General features: G+C 37.4%; 1 protein-coding gene across 2 annotated transcripts in view; it reads left to right on the top strand.

The window, feature by feature from the left end:
- The window catches only part of nlgn4xa (neuroligin 4 X-linked a), a 107,058-nt gene extending 94,934 nt beyond the window's left edge, over nucleotides 1–12,124 (top strand). For both annotated transcript variants that reach the window (XM_079852594.1, XM_079852593.1), the window contains 2 exons: nucleotides 3,798–4,587; nucleotides 9,585–12,124. In XM_079852594.1, coding sequence (XP_079708720.1) covers nucleotides 3,798–4,587; nucleotides 9,585–10,473 — 1,679 coding nt within the window. In that variant the 3' untranslated portion in view covers nucleotides 10,474–12,124. The remainder of the gene's footprint in view (nucleotides 1–3,797; nucleotides 4,588–9,584) is intronic.
- The last annotated feature ends 10,155 nt before the right edge of the window (nucleotides 12,125–22,279 follow it).

Raw genomic sequence — 22,279 nt, 5'->3', positions numbered from 1 at the left:
GCCTATGATAGCCACCAGAGGGCACTCCCTCTGTTTTTGTTATTTCATCATGGACTGAATTTCCCAAAATCCATTGTCCGGACTTTCACCTGTGTGTCAATACCCTTGTTAACTGCCTGTAAGCCCTGTGTATTCACTCATTCATTGCGAAGTCTTGTAAGTGTCACACAGCATGTCTGAGTGCTCTCTTTGGTTTCCAGTGTAATGGTTCTGACCCAGTTTCCTGGATTTTCCCTGTGAAGCCAGTTTAAAATTGTACCTGTTTATTACCTCATAATCCATTACAGTGCACATAATCGTACTGAAAACAAGACGGACACTACAAAATACAGTTTCATTTACAGTAAATACTGTCATTAACTGAGGCACATGATGGCATCAGCTGAATGAAAAGAGAGATAGTGAGTCTATGGTATGATAAGAGAAACATGAAAGAAGAGCTGGCCTCAAATACCGGGACAAGTGGTCATTATACAGCGTATATTGACGATGGTCACAATCGGGGAATAACAGATCCTGGAATGTCATGGCTGATCAATCAGAATAAAGCATTTCAGAGAGCCATTTAATAAGAGATATTAAGACTAATATCACACGTGGATCGTTTTGAGCATTTGTTTCGGAACATGATGCGTTTTCTCTCATAGTTTTGTTCATTTAAGATGACAATCAAATTCAGATCTGGATCAAACAATTCTTCAGGTGATCTCAGTCCGGCTGAAGACAAATTTTGGAGCGGTTCACATTTGGTGAGATAGCAGTCTGACTCAGCAGATGAAAGAACCAATTTCTTTATGCATGAACTTTACTGTATTACATACAACACTGTTTGTTTGTTTCGCTAGCAAGAACGAATCAGATAAACTGGAGCAAAGATGAGGTAAAATATGTGCACTAGGACGTCATTGCAAATCAATCAATATGCACATATTTATCTGAAAATACCATCTAATTGCTCTTCTGCTAATAGGTGCATTGAAACATTGCTGTAATTTTTGTCCAGACTCATTAATACATATAAGTAATGATTTTTAGAAAAAAACAAAAAAAAAAAAACAACGAATTGTTGTCCCACTATGAGAGAAACCCCCAAACATAAACAGAGCACTTATGACCAATGAGAGAGCCATTAACTCACTTGTGACTTGCATTAATACATTTTAGTCCAAGGGTGTCCAAACTGGCATAATTTGTGGGGAAAGCCATTGGTGTTGCACCACAATAACAGGTGTACAGCTGATGTACTTTCAACGGCTGTCCGAATTCGCTCACTCTTTTTTATTCACTCCTTCAAGTGAACTGTATTAGTGGACTAAAGTAGGGAATATTAATGGAGGTATTAGGGGGGAATTTTGGATTCAGCCCTGGAATGTTTAGCTCCAACCCTAATTAAACACACCTGAACCAGCTAATTGAGGTCTTGATAGGCATTCCAGAAAGTTCCAGGCAGGTGTGTTGAGGCAAGATGGAGCTAAACTCTGCAGGACAGTTGGTCTCCAGGACCGAGTTTGGACACTCCTGTTTTAGTCCATTTATGCATGTTGCCTTGTTAAAGAAAACCAAACCCAAAAAAAAAAAAAAAACACTTTAACCCTTTTAATCCATGCTTTGAAAATAAAAACAAACAAAAAAACGAACAAACAAAAAGTTATGAAAATATCCTAAATTGCAATTATCTTTTGGTAAAAGGTTCCATCTGTTAACATTAGTTAACTATATTAGGTGATATGAACTAACAATGAAAAACACTTATAAAGCATTTGGTAATCTTAGTTAATGTTAATTTTAACATTTACTAATACATTATAAAATAAAATGTAATATCTGTTCATATTAATGTACATGAGCTAACATGAACTGACAATGAACAATTGAATTTTTATTAACTAACATTAACAACAAATAATAATTCTGTAACAGATGTATTACTCATTTTTAGTTAATGCAATCCTTAACGTTAACTAATGAGACCTTTTTGTAAAGTGTTTCGATTTGTTTCTCTCTTTCTTTGAGGTAGAATCTTCTGTCCCAATGTGCCTGGCTGCATGCCATTTTCATTGTAACATCAACCCCTACAAGGCATTCATCTGAAACTCAATTGTTCCACTATAAAAATAGATTTTACATTCAATGTCCAGCCTGGCTAGATAGCAGACGAAATCTAGTAATGGATCAAATGACCTCTGGCTACAGTTACTCTTGCACTAACACAACACCAAATAAGGAAGTGCCATATTTGATCAAAATAACAGGACAAGATGTACAGTTCTCTCCTGGTGTTCCGGTCTAAAAGGTCGGCCATGATTTATGAATGAATTACATGATGTAAATTGTGAAATAAGCAAAGGCATTTATTTTCACTTGTTACTCCTGCTGTTCATCTGAGCCCTTTGTCTTCAGATACATGTCAGGCACTCTAAAGAGTATAATGGTATACCATAAGAAAATGCCTTGAGCTTTTTTATGTTTGCCATATGACATAGATGTTCATCCATTAGCATTTTTTGCAATGCATCTTGCAATATGCAATAAGTAAATGTAACCAACTTTAATTTTATGCTTGATACTACTTATAAGAAGACGAAGAAGAAAATTAAACATACATTCCTCAGGATATCAAACCATTTTCTGATCTACAAAAAGCTTATTTTAAAACAAAAAGAAAATGCAGATATTTCCTATTTTTATTCTTGCCATTATGTTAAGATTCCACATGTACATCTCAATGTGCATGACAAACCCATGATAGACCTGGGCTTGATTTGGACTTACTTTTACAGTTTAAAACATATTATAAGTCTTTGCTTTATGGGAAGGGTCTGCTAAACCCCACTGTCTGGGCATTGATATTAATATTTTTAATGCCCAATATTTTAAAAAGCTCTAGACAGTACTGACTTTTTTCTCTTGATATATTTTCATATTTTTGACATTATAAACTTGAGTGAAGGCTATTTTTCTCTCAGTGTCAGTGCGTCAGAAGCCTTGGTTCAGCCTAGTGAGGTCCGTGCCCTGAGGTATTGCTATTTTCTAGGACACAATCTGTGTCAACGTGTTATGGCCACGCCTGGCTGAGCTGACAAAGGTACAGCTACAAGACACATGCATATTAGTTGGCGTCTGACTGATATTACTTACCCATAACAATAAGACGGGACAAAAATCCCAGGCCTCATTACAAAGCATTATTTTCTACATGCTCTTTCATTTCCAACTGAAGTCTCCAATGAGACATTGTATTATAAAATATGAAATAAACAAACACCTTGATATTTGTTTTTTTCAATTTTACTATTGTTGTGATCATTGTTTTCCTTCAGTTCTCACTTTGAATAGTTAAAAATGAAAAATGTGTCATTTGCTCACTCTCATGTCATTTCAAACCCATGAAACTTTCATTCACCTTTAAAATACAAATGAAGATATTTTTAATTACACCTGATAGATTTATGTTCCTTCCTTTAAAAGTCCTTTCACCCAAAACTATGCTTATAAAAATTGATTAAAAGACATTGTAAAAGTAATCCATATGAATCAAGTAGTTTAATCCAAGTCTTCTAAAAAGACATGATTGATTCATTATCAGATTTAATTTAGGCTTTTATTTGCATAAAACATTGATCAATGCACATGCATAAAGCACATCTCATATGGAAGCATAATCGTGCTTGTGTGACACATAAGAAACAAACCTCACTTGTTTCTCGCACGTCAAGTAATTCAAATTTTTGGGCAAATTGTTTTTTTTAATTTTTTTATATTAATTGCTGTTTCTTTCTGTTTATTTTTATTTTCAGATTTGTTTCAGAAAGCCATTATCCAGAGTGGGACTGCTCTATCAAGCTGGGCCGTCAACTACCAGCCAGCCAAATACACCCGCATTCTAGCTGAGAAGGTGGGCTGCAACATGCTAGATACTATAGATCTGGTGGAATGTCTACAGAACAAAAACTACAAGGAGCTGATCGAACAGTACATTACACAGGCCAAGTACCACATTGCTTTTGGTCCAGTTATCGATGGTGACGTCATCCCCGATGACCCCCAAATTCTGATGGAGCAGGGAGAGTTCCTCAACTATGACATCATGCTTGGCGTCAACCAGGGTGAGGGTTTTAAATTTGTGGATGGCATCGTGGACAGTGAGGATGGTGTCTCTGCAAACGATTTTGACTTTGCTGTGTCTGATTTTGTGGACCACCTCTATGGTTATCCGGAGGGCAAGGATACGCTCCGAGAAACCATCAAGTTCATGTATACCGACTGGGCTGACAAAGAGAATCCGGAGACCAGACGAAAGACTCTGGTTGCACTCTTCACCGATCACCAATGGGTGGCACCAGCGGTAGCTACGGCAGACCTTCATGCTCAGTACGGATCTCCAACGTACTTTTATGCATTCTACCACCATTGTCAGAGTGAAATGAAACCTAGCTGGTCTGATTCAGCACATGGAGACGAGGTGCCTTATGTGTTTGGAATTCCTATGATTGGCCCCACTGATCTCTTTAACTGCAATTTTTCCAAAAACGATGTCATGCTTTCAGCGGTGGTAATGACTTATTGGACGAATTTCGCTAAAACGGGGTAAGTTAAAGCCTTTATTTTTCTGTTCTGTTAATTAAACATATACACTGCATAGCTGAACTAAGGCTCCAATCAAAAGTTTGCAGAAAAATTATTTGTAATCTTTTTCATTTGTTATTAAGGTCAGTAACATTATACACATTTTTCTTTTTCTTTTTTCTTCATAAGAAGAAAAATATGAACTCGTACATATATTGAAAATGTTTTTGTTTTTTTTCTGCTTTTCCTTAGCATTATAACTCTGTTTAAATGTCCATTAAGATATCTTAAGATTCTTATTGTAAAGAATTGTTGTTGTTAATTGCCATAGCCACAGATCACAATCTTCAGAGGCCTTTGCGGTCTCCTTGCATATCACAATTTAAAGACTCAACATTGTCACTCATATCATTTTTTTTTTTTTTTTTTTATGCTATCAGACCAGCTCTTAAGTAGCCATGAGTTATGGGGTACTTTATCTGCTTTCGTTCCCTACAGCATCACTGTACTCAGTGCAAGCCCAATTCATCCCAAACCTCCTCCAGATATAAGTGACTGGGGCCTACTCACACTTTCAGGGCTCCATTCACAGTTTATAGGCAGAACAGCCTCTGCTGTTTGGCACCACTCCAGCTGATACCTATGTGTCAGGAGATAGATTGGCAGGCTCATCAGTACCTCACGTCAGGCTGCTCTTCCTTCGCTGGCTAAGTGTTTCTCTCAGCGCGAGTACTTTAAAACAGAGGAGGAAAAACGAAAGCAATTTCAGCAGCACTTGGAGAATGCTCGCTTTGCAAGAGAGTCACTCCAGACTCTGGTAAACACTCCAGTGTTGATGATATCAGCCTCTCTGAGTGTTTCCAAAAAAACAGGGTGAATAAATACCGTCGAGGAAAATGTGCAGAACGTAATGTCTCATTTGTAAACCTTCCTTTGTTGCAATGACTGTCAAGCTCTGATGCTCAGACTGGAGAGAGCAACATGGGTCATTAATGAGGAAAATGAACATGCACTGGTACTCGGGATGTCAAGTGGACACATCTTTTTGCAATGCTGGCTTTGTGGATTTGATGTGTTGTATATATTGTACACATACATTTTATTACACCAACAACAGACTTTTTTTTCTGAGGAACACAAAAGCAAATATTTTGAAAAAAGTTCACAACTGTTTATGTCCACAAAAAAAAAAAAAAAAAAAATTAATTTGGTATAGGCCTATTTCTTTATTCTGAAGAACATAAAAGTCATACATTTTTTAAACAACCTGAGGGTACATTCTAATGACATAATTTTAATTTTGGGATGAACCTTTCCTTGAAAGAAGGAAAAAACTAAAATGTTAGTTGAAAGAAACCCAATTTAGGTTGTTTTGCATCCCATGGCTCAATCAAACATGAGCAAACACAACCAAGGGCTATTTTCACCTTTTTTATAGATTAAATAATATGTATACAAACCTTTATTTCACAGAGGACATGCACAAATTTTTCGGCACAGAGAACTGCTCTCTCCTGAAGAAGATACAAAAAGCTCTGTAACTCAACAGCTGTGTTCTAGTAACTCCGCCGCTGGCTTGTTTTGTCGGAGGGTGTTGGAGGAGTGTATTGTTCCAACTGTCAGTGAGAATGACCCAGCCACTTACCCAACGGCTGGGTAACACAAAACATACCCAACAATGGAAAAAAAAAATAACCCAAAGACTTACCCTCAACCAAGCATTTGGGTTGAAATAATAGCGCATCATTGACAGTGAAACCTCAGAAGAGGTCTGTCTCTCACTGGAGGCAGAATACTTCCACTGAGTGTTTTAGAGGAGTAATACGATATAAGAGGTGATGTAAATGACTCTTTATTTGCCACTTCCAGACTGAATGCTTGTGCAATTCAGTTGTTTATTGTTACTGGTTAACACAGCAGTTAGCTTTACAAGCAATGAAATATTGTCAATATTGTGCATTACATTACAAATGATGATAATGGCCCTACACAGATATTAGTTCCAAGAAGCATAAAATAAAATGTGGAAAAATGACTATTCCCAGTTATATTTTGCACACACCATTAAGTGTATCTTTAAGTAAATATTTATGCATTGTGGAATCACGCCGTTTGCCAAATTCTGGCTGGGAGAGTCAAATCTGTTAATGAAAGTGAAAATCAATATGGATATCAGGCATTACAAGTATACTCACTGAAAATAAAGCATAACATTCCCTCATGCTGTCTAAGGATACAGTGGATTTAACCATGGAAATGTTTTTTGTATTCAAAAGGAAGTATCATATTGGCTAGAATGTGAACAATTTGAATATAAGCCTGTGAAGACTGTATACTGCAGGCAATAATTAAATAATATGAGCAGCGCTGTTTTATTGAATATCAGCTTGGCTGTGATGCACGAGGCCATGCAGTATGTAAAAGTTTTTGATGTCGCCAAGCAACACAGACTGACAGCTTGTTTGGAATGCTGCAAACACAGACAAATGGAGTGATACAAACAATGAAGCATCACAGTAATGTACTAAATATCAGAACTGTTGGTTGACCACATGTCCATTCAGAACAGTTTTAAGCTGTTCCAACATAAAAAAATAAAAATAAATAAAAATATGGGCTGAATGAAAAAAGTAAGTCTCTGTTTTCAAATTATACAATTATGTTCCCAACCTTTCAGCTGTTAAAATAGTGGCTGTCATAGTGGCTGAAATAAATAAATAAATAATCAAAATAATAACAATATATAATATTATATATATAATATTTAATATCTCATGCATATTTTTCAACACCTTTAAATGATGTTTTATTAACAAAGTTCGGGAGGAGCACGTTCAAATAATCAAGCAATCAATCATTCAATCAATCAACTCATCAAACAATTACCATGTCTACCCTATCAGCATGAGAGGAAGCATATATATATTCACTCTGTCAACTCACCTAACTTCCTTGACAGTTTTCAGCATCCCTCCACCACCCTGACTCCTCACTCTTGGCTTGTTCTTTCACAGTCAGGAATACGGGGGGAGTACTCTGGGTTCGGGCCAAATACCGAGCCCGGAGCCCTCTCCTCGGACAGCACGCCAAATACGCATTTATTCTATCTGACTTATTTGTAAGTGTGAACTCATGAAATGTAATGAAATGACAGTTCACTAGCCTACATCATGACAAAGCTCTATGATCATAAATTATCATAGTCAAATGAGTTCATTTCACTTAAGCATTACTCATTGCACTTAATAGAAAAGTTATGTGAACATAATTCTTAATTATATTAAGAATTAAACTGAATGAACTAACAGACAACTAGTCGTCGAGTCGCGTCTGTTCACACTACGCTGTTTTTTTTTTGAGAATGTGGTTGTAAGTCCTGAAAATTTACGGGTGTTACACTCCTGTAAATAACTGAACTGTGTATGAACGTAACTGTATTAAGGACTCAAATACATGACTGACAACTGAATTACGCTGCTGTGTGAATATGGCCTGACTCTTTTCTTTGAATGTACTAACTAAATAGTACAAATAATAAAAATACTAAATAGTAAAAAAAAAAAAAAATAATACTGCTGGAGTCGCCATATTCACCCAGAGTGGCACTGTTCTCTATGGGACACCACACTGCTCTGTCAGACGTGCGTTCCACCTCGCTGCCTGGCCTGCCATGGTTGGATTAACCATATGCGCATTTGGGCATGTGTTCAGGGGCACCATGTCCAGGGTATGACCACATTCGGGAGGGCATAAATGGCCACATATGGGGTTGTATAGTTTCTAAAATCCCCTGCTTGTGCTACATGTTTCTTGCTAATTTTGTATTTATTATTTCTATTGTCTCCACATTCATATTGAAGCAAATTATAGTATAAAGGTAAATTTCCCCTCATAAGTTTAAGTTCATGCATTCAAAACCATGTTTCTCAATACCTTTAAAACCACTGCAAAGTCAACTTATTTTTCTTTCTGTCATACCAAATTGTTGTTAAAATATTTGTGCTCTGCAAAGCTATGTAAAAAGCCCAATGACAAAAGATGACTACTGAGGCCAATTTTATAAACAAACAAATGTTGAGCAAAATCTGTGGATAAGTGAAGCTATTGCTTCAGAAACAATCCTTGACAGTGCTAATGCACTCAGAGAGAAACGCTGGCTCATTTTTTACCACCTCATCTCCATATTTAGAAACCTTTTATGCCCGGCTAGGTTGTCTGCTACTCCCAGACTGAATAATGTGTAGGAGTGGTAAATTGGCTTTCCGGGTAAAACTTTTCTAGGTATGTTCTTTTTTGTAGCTGGGAAAGCTATACCAGTAATGTCTGTTCAAATACAGACCAATGCTGTATTTTTTAGTTCAAGTGTGTCAGTTATGAAATTGTATTGAGCAGAATTCAGTTTGTTATGAAACTGAATGAACATAATGATGGAGAGGCATCATAACCTAGAACATGTCAATGTCATGAAACATTTTAATATGATCATATATTTATTTATTTATTCATGAACATTTATTAGAGGATCAACATTTGGCCAGATGAGATGTCCTTTTTGGCTTGCTTAGTTGGGGTTTAACAGATACTTAATATTAAGTAATATTATTGATTCATTGCACTGGCACTATTGAATTAGAATAAAACTCAAATCTAATTGAGCTGGATGATGACACCACTGTTTTCTGTAGATCTAGCTGCCTTATAGACAATTTGATTGACACATTTTGCAACATCAACACTGTTATTGAACTGACTTGAGCTGAATAACAACACTATTGTCTTCTGTAGAGCTGCTTTACAGTGGAATTTGTCTCATATATGATGAAGTTTGCATTTGATGGTTATGTTCCTGTTTATTACTGTGAAGCTGCTTTGAAACAATCAATTAGCGCCATATAAATAAAGGTGATTTCAATCACTCTATAACACAGCAATGTTAAAGCACACACTGCATTTAAAAAACTTTTTGCTTCTAAATTGTCAGGCAAATACTGATGTTTTCTTTTTAATTCTCGTTTTAGAGATCCAAATCAACCAGTTCCACAGGACACCAAATTCATCCACACAAAGCCTAACCGTTTCGAGGAAGTGGCCTGGTCTAAATACAACCCCAAAGACCAGCTCTACTTACACATTGGGCTGAAGCCAAGGGTGAGAGATCACTATCGCGCAACTAAGGTTGCTTTCTGGTTAGAGCTGGTACCTCATCTTCATAACATCAATGAACTTTTTCAATATGTCTCGACCACGACTAAGATACCTCCTCAGGATACTACACCATTCCCATACACTAAGAGACTAGGTAAAACATGGCCGTCCACCACTCGTCATCCTGGTGTTCCTCCCGCCAACACCAAACAAACTACAGACCAGCGTAAAGGGAATGATCTGGGTGACGACTCAGCGGTGGTTATCGAGACAAAGCGAGATTACTCTACTGAGCTCAGTGTGACCATCGCAGTGGGTGCATCTCTCCTCTTCCTCAACATTCTGGCCTTTGCAGCACTTTACTACAAGAAGGATAAGCGTCGTCACGAATCCAATCGACGAGGGCCCAGCCCGCAGAGGAACTCTGCTCCGGCTAATGTGGTGGCTAACACTAATGACATAGCACATTTGCAGAGCGAGGAGCTGATGTCACTTCAGATGAAACAGCAGCAGATGGAACATGAGCACCATCATGAGTGTGATTCACTACAGGCCCACGATACACTTCGTCTCACCTGCCCGGCCGATTATACGCTTACTCTGCGACGTTCGCCCGATGACATCCCGCTGATGACGCCAAGTACCATAACAATGATTCCTAACTCTCTGGCCGGAATGCAGCCCCTGCACAATTTCAACACTTTTGGAGGTAGTCAGAACAGTACCAACCTACCCCATGGGCACTCCACCACCAGGGTATAGCTTCTGAAAGATCCTTTTCAGTACTAAAGACGCGGTCTGCTAAGGCATTGGTGGTTAAGGACCTTTGTTTGTCATGGCAAACTGTGCTGACTTTGTTCCACTTTGAGACGTATCATGGTGGATGAGATGTTATTTTCCTATGAAGCCTTCTTGCAGAATATATCAAAGTCAAAAATGACCTACTTGCGAAAAAAAATGAATGTTACTAAAGTAATACTTTATTTGGAGCCAAGCTTGTTAAAGGCAGGGGACTTTACACCAAAAGACAAGAACTCTTTCTGAAGGACTTTTTTGCTTGCATAGACAATATACACACAAACGACAGAGGTCAAAGGATCTAACAAAGCTTTGTATGTGCCATAACATGTGTCATATACCAAGAGCAACAATGAGAGCAATGATATTATGCGAGAATTATATTTCAGACGAACACATTAATATTATTTTCTGAGAGTGTCACATACCGAACATGTGGACTGATCTCAAAAATCCCAGCCTGAAATGTAATAATGACAAAATTTGTAAAAGTGACAACATGTAAATACTTGTGAGTCAAATACAAATATTAAAAGAATTACAAAAGCTTTTATTGTTGTTTAGTTCAAAATATGACTATTAATGAGCTTACGCTTTCGTTAAGGTGCGTGTAAATAAATCAGTCATTATCTTTTCTTTTTCTTTTTGAAATCATGTCTGTGCTAAACAGCCTTTACACCTGAAAAAGAAATAAAAGAGAGGACAGCATTCTTATTCCAAAGCCTCTAAATATCCATTTCAGTCATTTGAGTGTTCCTTTGTCCCGATGTTTGACGAATATTGCATGTTTGACTGCTACTTTACATTTGATAACCTCATACCGTGACCCCATACAGATGTTAAAAATGAAAGACTGCATCTAATTACATTACAGAGCTGGGTGAATTTGCCTATTTAAGCTGTTCAGAGACTGGTTGTAAGGTTTTTTTTTTTTTTTTTTTTAAATCATTTGGGGGTTTGATGAAGGAGGGTGGATGTAAATCGAGCAACTTTTACCCACATCCCATATGCATTTGTTTTACTGCATAAATCTATTTTTTTGTTATTATTATTATTCTGTATCATCACTGCCTGAGCTACAGATGTGACCAGCATTGTATAATTAAAAATATCTATAAATAAATAACACAGGCAGTGGATTTGGGTATCTATATTAGTTGGATATGTTTGTAAAGAAGTATGTGTTAGATATTTCTATTCGTAAAATGCTAGCAATATGTAAAGTATTGTGCCAGGCTTGTGATATTTTGGGTTAAAACACAAGTGAATGAGTGTACATAAAAATAATTATGATTACTATAAATAAAAATAAAAAATAAAAAAATAACCCTGATATTTTTCAGTTCTGCATCCTATAACAAAGATGTTGAAAGCGCAGGAAAGAATTTAAAAATAAATGAATAAATTAGTTCATAAAGTTACATTTGTATATTATATCAGTTCATGATACATGTTAACCCTTGGTTCTTGAACTGTCAGTACAAGGGTCAAATGTAGGATTCTAAATAATAGTTTGTCTTATATTGTTTGCAGTTTTTGCCTTAAGTGATAGATATTTCTGGCTGGCCACCTGTATAAAATTTTTCTGCCGCATTTTTAATAAAATATCACAGTATTTTCTAAAAACGTGTCTTCAGATTTATTTGACTTTGCACCCAGGAAGACGATAACAATGTGAAGCTGTTTCCTTTCACAATAATCACACATTTTAGCATTAGTAAAAAAAATATATATATATATACTTGCCTTCTTATAATTGATAAGACCATTCAAATTATATCCTACTCTGTTTTGTGTTTTAAATTACAGCTTGTGGTTAACTTGATATTTACAATTCTAAAGGCTATAGCACTTCGATTTTTATTATTTATTTATTTTTAATCCCAGAACACAACTTGTTAATTTTAGATGATCAATATTTGAAAATGATTCCTTTTTTGTGGTTGTTATAAGATAAACTGATGACTTCTGTTCTTTGAAAAGTTCACAATAATGTCAAGCAAATCCGAATCAATTAGACAGCAGTAGGGGGGAGAAAACTCACTCATGCTAACCCTTGCTTTCTTTATCTTCCCTCTTATCATATTCTCATTTAAGAAGTAAAGCCTTTCAATGAGACATAGGTCCTGTGTAATCTTGTCTTACCAAAACATCCCACACGAAACAAAATCATATTCTTTAGCCATTTGCTCCTATATCAAACTATGACAGCTGAGAACAAATAAACAAACGTGAATGCCTGTTATTCAATTTCCATTCCCCCTATCCGTCTTGACAAGTGATGTGAACAATATTTCTCATTAACATTCTATGAATATACAAACAGCTCTGCTGTTCTTGTCCCCTGTCCTTCAGCTTCAGTCAAGTCTTATTTTTTTCATCAGGAAGTTGTCTTATAGTTTTTGAATAACATTGCTAGATGCACAACGACTTTTAAACGACTGATCAGCTGTGCTGCCCATAGTCCACACATATTTTTTCCTACTGCCAGTTCATCTGTTCATGTGCCAGAGCAATCCTCATTTTCCAATTTGCACTTCCTTTTGTTCAACAGCCAACTCAGATTTTGAGATAAGGAGGGATTTAGAAGGACATGAATTGGTAGAGCCTTCCATTTTCTTTTAACATTTCTGAATGTATTGTGGCTGAAAGCAAAATATGATATTGGAGTATTAAGTGTGTAGCATAGTAAAGGAAAACGGAAAAGTGCTACATCAGTAGTGTCTTAGTTGCATCACCTGTCAATATGGAATAACCATCACAGGTGCTTTTAGAGCAGGGGTGGGCAACTCTGGCACTCAAGAACCACTTTCCTTCAGAGTTTAGCTTCAGCGCTAATCAAACACACCTGAACAAGCTAATCAAGATTACTAGGCTGCGATTAACTCCACTTTTAGACATACACTCGCAAACTTCCCTAACCACTTCCCCTCGGGGGAATCCCTACCACCATTTTGAAGTGCATTCAACTTAGTCAAATTTATTTGGACATATCCTCGACCCCTCAATGTTGACAGCGGGACTATTAAACATGAAGACTTCAGACAGATCCATAGACCACAATGCACCATGATTGTGACATCACAGCAGATTGCGCTTAATTTAGCCTGACCCCACACAATCAAGTGTATGATATTGGAGTTATTTGGTATTTAAATGCATTTAATACTTGTAGCTACCTTAAGCTACATTAAGTTATAGTTTATTGTATTGTTATCATTTTTTTGTGTATTTTTTTTATATTTGATAGTTAATATAAATATTTAAAATATATTAACAGCCTTAGCATACATACAGGGTGCACGAAACAAATTCATAACGACAAAATAAACTAAATAACAAATCAGCTCCATAGCAGATTCCAAGTTATCAAGGGCTTAGTTTGTTCCATTTAAACACATTTCAAGGGTTCCGCCAGTAGTGGGCACTCATGCAATGTAAGCAATGATGTACATCCCATGAACGAGAAGGAGGGAAGTTAGCGAGGGAAGGGCACACAATATTGGACTCAAACACGGCCTAGATCTACAGGCAGACGAGCTTGATCAGGGTTGGGTAAAGTGAATCTCAAGGGCCAGAATTCCCCAGCCCTGCTTTAGAGTGGATTTCAAGAAGTGAACAGTTGTTGTTGTTGTTGTTGTTGTTGTTTTTTAAATCCCCCCTTTCTCGGATTAATTTAAAATGTGGAAAAACCAGAGGTAACCATCTAATCATTTAATTACCCCAAATATCACCCGTTTCTCAACAGGGACTTTTATTTTGTAGCATGTTTAATTTCCTTGCTTAATGGTTGTATATGCCATATATTAACACCTAAATAAGGAGAGCAGGGTGAAGGGAGAAGAAATCAGTCTCGCTGTTCTTACTTCATTGAGCTCTCAACTAAGAGTTTATCAACTCTGGCAATCTAGCCATTGGAACTTCAGAACACTAAATTTAATTCTAAATTGAGTGGTTAAAGCAACAGACTTTGTGATTGGTTACGATAGCTGGTTGAGAAAAAACAACAAAAATAAATAAATAAATAAACTATACATATGGACCTTTAAGCCACTATACATCAAATTGAGCCTTCTATGTTTCCCTGTAGGAATCAGCATGGAGTGCATCTTGAGGTGCAATAAATTGCTCTGAAATTCTTCCACTCACTTTTATTGCTGTTATTGATTTTTCCTAAAATAATGTTAGTAAATTAGCTTTTGACTTAAAACTGAAGTGACAGGAGAAAAATCAAAAGCTTAAATAGTTATTTGCAGTTACTCAGGCTGTCAGGCATGATAGATGTCCCTACATTCCATGTCGAGTCTTTAAAGTCCCCCTGTAGTCAAAAACGTAACCCCTTAAAACTCATCTTTGATCACCAAAATGATATATTTAATTTTTTTTTTTTTTTTCTTGAAAATGTTTTCTTCATGCCTTAAAATAACTTGAATGGAACACCCTTGCCTCATTTAGTATACATGGTTCTATGAATATGCAAATTAGCCCCGCCTCCACTCACTCACACCAGCTAAGAGATCCACTCGTTGACGATCACGTTGACGTGATTGGTAACAAGGTAGTTTGTGACGTCAGAAACACCAGTGATTTCAAACCGTGTTTTTGAGACTGTCTTTGGTTCACTGCAGTTTTTGGAGAAAATATTTAGCAAATGGTGTTGACTAATAAATTTGCACATGGTTCGTCATGAAGCGTATTAAAAACATGAAACTTTGTCATGAAACTTTAGATGACGCAGGCTGATAGGTCCTTAACTCAATTCATTAGCAATCATGTCGTTATCTACAGTACATAGCGCGGCTGATTGGTCGCTGTTGCATCAGCAGCCAATGAGCTTGCTGCTCAACATTCAAATACTTGCCATTGTTTGCTGTTAGTAGTCTGCAGCATGCTTCAGAAACCCTCTACCTTCCCCAGCTCCGCCTGTATAGATCTGCTACAGGGGTTATTTAATGTATGTTAAATGTGCAGCAGCAGTATGTTGATGTTCTATCTAGATGCTTACATCAGCATGTCTGCAAATGTATTAGCAGTAGCAAGCCTGTACTTGCTCTGCTGCAGCAGCAGCAACGTAGATCTATTCCACCAAGACCAAAACATTACCATTGCCATGTACATTACCATGTCAATCTCATTAAGAGTTGTCATGACAGAACTGGAATATAATGGATTCTTTGGACCTAGTCATGTTTAAGGGCATAGTCTACCAGCAAATAGCAGGCTATGACACCTTGTGCCTTTGTAATGAACTTCTTGTTTAATAAATACTTTTCAAAAACTAAACGGACAAGCTACTACTGTATTTTCCTGTACCTGTAACAGATATTACATATATTGTCATGTTCCCCATGCACATACTATACTTATTTTAGTTATTACAATAACTAACACTGAACCTACCCCCAACCTTAACCCGTTACATTATATTAACCAGTACTTTCTTAGGAAAGTACACTATAAAGTGTGCGTATTGTAAACTAAAGTGCAACACATCATAAGCAGCTACAAATAATTAGATATCAAGTATGTGTAGTTTCTTTAGAATTACACAGCAATTGCATAGTTATATTTTAATTACATTGTAATTCCACCAAATTACATTAACTATAATTTATAGTGTGACAGGAAGAGAGAGAGATGTGAATGAACATATGAATCTGCTTACGCTATTGATTGTTTCTGCTTCTTTTCACCTGTGTTTTGATCTGGAGATACTGTACTCTTTCAGAAGATGCCTAATAGTGCCCCCTACCACATAACAGTGAAAACACAGAAAGCTGGAAAATTCTGTCAATGGCAGGGAAGCGTTGTCTCATAAATGATGGAAAAATCCAATAATGGCCTAGAAAGAGTTATAAGTCAAGTCAAGTCAAGTCATCTTCATTTATATAGCGCTTTTAACAATGTAGATTGTTTCAAAGCAGCTTTACAGAGATAAGCGTATAATTTAAGGTAACAGAGATTGTTTCGGCTTTACAGCAGAGTTAAGTTATTTCCATCTAAAGTTAGTTTTGATTGATTTGCTTCCGTCGCAATGATCATTTGTTATTAAATTAGGGGCCGCTAAGACGACACCATTCCCTCTACACAGACTTTAAACGCGAACCTGTGAGAAACACTGATGGCGTTCACATGAGCATTTAGAATGGGTTCTATAGTTATGTGCATTTGAAAATACGCAGGTTTGGAATTCCCTACAAGCCAAGCCTAAACAAAGTACTTGTCTTTCCCTATAAATTTTGATAAAGAATTTTATTTTATTTTGTTGCTTTGGGGTAGGAACACGAAACGAATTTCCCGACAACGCCTTATCTGTAGAGTGGTAGTGGGATCCTCCATAGGGAGAGACTAGTTGGCACTTCAGCACTGCGTTGTCATTGGTCCAGGCGAAGGTCCTTCGTCAGATCTGGATACGGCCTGGATCCGGCAGGCTGCAGGAAAACCTCGGGATAAACACAGGCACTAAAATTAGCGTAGATGCCATTCTTCTCATGATGTAACGAGTACATCAGGATTTTTGGGAAGTGTTCCCGGTTCCGGCTGACCTAATATATGCAGCCTAACATTAAATTATAGAAGTCTATAATGTATTATGTGAAAGCTAGGTCAAAGAGATGTGTCTTTAATCTGGCTTTGAACTGACAGAGTGTGTCTGCTTCCCGGACAATGGTAGGAAGACTGTTCCAGAGTTTTGGTGCTAAATAGGAAAAGGATCTACCGCCAGCAGTCGATTTTGATATTCTAGGTATTATCAACTGGCCGGAATTTTGAGACCGCAATAGACGTGAAGGACTATAATGCGTTGAGAGCTCGCTCAAGTACTGCGGAGCTAAACCATTTAGTGCTTTGTAAGTGATCAGCAATATTTTAAAATTGATGCGATGTTTAATAGGGAGCCAGTGCAGTTTTGACAGAACCGGGCTAATATGGTCATACTTCCTGGTTCTGGTAAGAACTCGAGCTGCTGCGTTTTGAACCAGCTGTAGTTTGTTTATTAAGCGTGCAGGGCAACCACCCAGTAGAGCATTACAATAATCTAACCTTGAGGTCATGAACGCATTTGTCAATGAGAGCATATGGCGTAATTTAGATATATTTTTAAGATGGAAAATCTTATTTTTATAAGATTTTTATAATTTCTTAATTTTATACAGCAAACACGAGGAGTGTCTGAGGAATATTTTTCCTATTATTCGGTAGAATTCGTTATTCGTTTTGAAGCCATTATCCGTGAAGGTATTCAGATTTAGGCAACCAAATCCCTAACCTTAAACCATGCTTATTGTTTATCAGAGGCAAGAGCAGCAAGAGAAAGGAGGAGTGAGTGAGCCTGAATATTCTTGACTCAACTGGAAGTTAATTAAGCCAGCTCCAGCATTCCATCACTCTCCCTGCCCCCTGTCTGTCATTCATGCGTGGGCCCTTCTAAGCAGTCATTACTGTGGCATATCGATCCAAGCTGTGACAAGGTAGCCATTCAAAGAGGAGGAGTGTGAAGGGAAGAGACCTGGGGTATGGTAAGGGAATGTAGCGTCATGTGTATCCACAAATAAAATGTATGCAAACAGATGAACAAAGAAATATATATTTTTTATTTTACTTTTGAAGAATAATAATTCTACACACCTATTATCTCACTCCAAAAAACTCACTCTTTCCTCCATTTTCTGCACTTCTCCTTCTCTAAACACAAATTAAGATTCAGGTAAATACCTCTGCATCGAATTCAGCTGATTGCCTTTGCTCCCTCAGTGGCAAGACCTTAATAGATGAATATGAAATCTTCTGAGCCAATATATATGCTGAACAGTTAAGTGGAGAGGAACACTCATCTGTGCCGCCCTGCCTGAGTAATGAATAAAGCACAGAGAAACTTTTTCCTCTGTTTTCCTTTCCCTGTTTTCCCTCCTATCAAAACCACATCATCAACTTTTTCAGAGATGAGAATTTCTTACTGGTGCTCAGTCTCTCTTTACGTAAATGGATGACTAATTTCTCCAGTGTAGTGCTAGAAAGAACAATGAACAATTACATTTACATTTATGCATTTGGCAGACACTTTTTATCCAAAGCGACTTACATTGCATTTCAAGGTACACATTTACATTCTTATCAATTCTTGCTTTCCCTGGGAATCAAACCCATGACCTTAGTGTTGCAAGCGCCAATGCTCTACTGTTTGAGCTACAGGAAAGCCCCAAAAATAGGCAGTTTGTCTTTTAAGCAAGTCAGTCTCCATCTTAATAGACAAGACACCACTGATCAACACTGATCATTAGCGAATATGAGTGTGTTGGAAAAATCCAGCCTGCATCATTCATCGGGAGAGTGAAGAGGAAGCAGAAAACTACAATGCAGGCATCAGTAGAACGACATGTAAAACTCTTAGCTGAGGCTTCAATAAGGACTTTCGTGTTACTGCCTTATTAGGATAAATCACTTTCATTTGTAAGTCTCTTTAAATAAAAATGTTAACTTTCAGATTATTCATTTTTTTTTGATTATTTTTATTATTTTAATTAATTAATTCTTATGAATTAATACAATAGTTTTGTGTGAGGAATATGCAGGTTCATAAGTCCATTATCACTGATAATCAAACCTCTGGCATAACACTTCAATATTGTACTCACTTTAACATGATGCTTCGATAGGAAACATTATGTATGGAAGCCCATTTGCACAACATCAGAAAGAAATTTTTTTTTTTTTTTTTTTAAATTGGTAAATCAATTTTGGGATAAAAAGTTGAAATGATTAGGTAAAGAGTAAAAATTCTTAGATAAAGTCATAATTATGACAAAATGTAATCATCTCATAATTATGAAAAAAAAACTGTATCTCATAAATTTCTCTAATGATAACAAGTCATCATTTAAGAAGACAATTATTTTTACTTATTATCTCATATTAATTACTTAGTTTATCATAATTTTGAGTTTTCTATGTCTATTACATTTTTGTCATAAGTATGATTTACCTAGGCATGATTTATGCTACTTCAGGTTTGACGTCAGTGATGTCAAATGGCATTGGTTCTCACTCAAAAAAAAAAAAAAAAAAAATTATATATAATTGAATTACACTATATCATATAAATATAGTAAAACATTGCAGTTAAATGTCTGTGTTTTGCATCATGCAAAATCATATCAGAAAACTATCAAAGCTTTGATGGAATCCTCCAAACTGAGGTGAGAATGTCAAAATAGCAATGATGTGAAGGATAAAAGAGTGATATTTTTCTTATGAGACTGTCCTGGATTGAGATATTTTCCTTTTATGTTTATTTCTCATAAAATTCACCACAGGCAGACAACTTTTGAAGAAAACACAGTTTTGGGGAAACTTGATTGAGGTTCACATTCTTGAGACAGATGGAGTACATTAGGCCTAGTGCCATTGATACTGTAAGGTGGATGCCAGAAGTCTGGGCTACCCCTCGAGAAAACAAAAGACTCTCCTGAGAATTAACATTTGAACTCTCTCTTGCATATGTAACAGCAACATCCGAGACACACCACAAAGTGCAGCTCACACTTCACTTTTACAGTCTCATCATCTCCCCCTGCTCCCCCTCTTCTCCTCCTCACCTAAAACTCACTAAAAACTGTCATGAGCTGGGTTTGCTCTCTCTCTCTCTCTCTCTCTCTCTCTCTCTCTCTCTCTCTCTCTCTCTCTCTCTCTCTCTCTCTGTTTACACGTACATGGCTATTTTGAAAAACGGAGACATTTCCCTTCGTTTGTGCCCTTCGTTTATACGCAAACGTAGAATTCGCCTCTGAAAACGATTCTTTCCAAAAACTCCGGCCAGAGTGGAGATTTTGGAAAACTTCGTTTGCACGTTTTCATGTAAACTGAGAAAAACTGAGTTTTAGGCAGCTGACGTCACAGTATGCGAAAGAACCTGCACCTGCTTCAAAAGTGCGACCAGAAAGAGGAAGTGATTCGTTGCTGTTGTTGCTATTTTCGGGATTCTGATTGGCTAACGTGGGCTAGAGCTTCTCGTTACACTGCCACCTACAGGTTTGGCATGCTCTTGACCGCATATATACACGGGTTCGTGTAAACAAACACTTTTCTGAAAACTGACAGGTGTGCACAATGTTATTTTTGAAAACGGAGAGAGTGAAATGTCTGTTTATGAAAATAGCCGGCCACGTGTAAACGTAGCCTCTCTCTGTCTCTCTCTCTCTCTCTCTCTCTCTCTCTCTCTCTCTGTCTATTTTCCCACCTGTTCATCGTTGCAATTAGCGCTTGCGCTGCTTCTCTGTGATACCTGTCCTCACTTTAGTCTCATTACTTTCTCTCTACTTCTAGCGCTTGTTCCCCTTGTTCTTTGTTGGATTATTACGTGTGCATGTGAGTCATGCCTGTGTTATATGTTATCTCCATGAAGATTTACCTTGTATTATCTTGTCTAGTCTAGAGGAGTTGTGCTCGTCTTGTGTTCTTTATCTGCCCTGTCACCCTGCTGCTTGTGGCCTTCTACCAGTCTTCTCTCTGCGGCTTTGTGGCCACTTACAAGGACTGTGTTACTGCCCTACGTGAATTACCAGCTCTGCAAACTATCACCAAGACAGGAGTCTTCCGTTTCTGCTGACCTACTCTAAAGTACACTGACTTTGAGTTTATTCCAGTTCTGTGTCGTTGCATGACAGACTGCCTATGTTAATTCTTCATTAAAGACTATTGCAAGAACTTGCCTTTGCACGTGGATCCTCTGTTTCTTCTGACAAATAACCTATGCAATGTTAAGTGTATACAATATGTAACTATATTTCATGATTCCTGTCTTGTGTTCCCATTGTCTTGTGTGGACTTATGTTATTTCCTGTTCTGTGCCATGTTTGTACTCCTTTGTAATTTTTCATATATAGCTTCCATATGGGCCACAACTATCTTTTGTGTTTGGGCTGCACACACGTCGGTTCCAGCCCCTGACCAGTTTCCAGCGATGGCTCCAGCCCCAGAGCTTCGCCCAATGCCGGCTCCAGCCACAGAGCTCCACCCAGTGCCTGCTGAGTTCACTGGTCACCTGCACAGCGTGCTCCGCCCTGGTCGCCTGCACAGCCTGATCCGCCCTGGCCTCCAGTCCTACCGCAGTCTCCCTCCCCCGCTCCACCACCCTCCTAGACTTTCATGTCATGTCACTGTCATGATTCCTGTCTTGTGTAGACTTGTGTTATTTCCTGTTCTGTGCCATGTTTTGTAGGCCTTTGTAGTTTTTCTTGTTGATTAGTTCATGATTGTTCCCAAGTGTGTCTTGTTTGCCAATCTCCCCTTGAGTGTATATATACCCAAGTGTTTCTCATGTTCTTTGTCTGGTGTTGTCCTTTGTTGGATGTTCCGTGTGAGTCATTTTAGTTTCTGGATTTTCCTGTGTTTGGATTATTTGGATTTTTTTCTCTTCCTATTTTCTTGTTATGCTCTGTCTGGATTTACATTCTGACTGTTTTGTTAATAAAACATGTCTGCACCTGGATACAATGCCCTGTCTTTACTGAAACAGCCACCGTTACACTATACATGTTTGGTATCATTTAACATGTCTCAGTGTGCCTGGTAAAATGGTCTCATTCTCCCAGCTATAATACAAAGCTCCAAGAAGTTCTAGAATATGATAAATATTGTGTGCCCCTTAAAAGGTGTGCCCTCCCCCAGATCCTCCATTCAAACTACCTCCTGTATGTAAATAAGTATTCTCTTATACAGGTATCAAGAACCCATTAAATCACAAACTGTGATCCCACAGTTGTGAACCCCCCAA

Source organism: Squalius cephalus, assembly GCF_949319135.1.
Source record: "Squalius cephalus genome assembly, chromosome: 2".
Classification (NCBI taxonomy): domain Eukaryota; kingdom Metazoa; phylum Chordata; class Actinopteri; order Cypriniformes; family Leuciscidae; genus Squalius; species Squalius cephalus.
The sequence above is the reverse complement of the archived record's forward strand: the minus strand, read 5'-3'. Positions and strand labels throughout refer to the sequence as shown.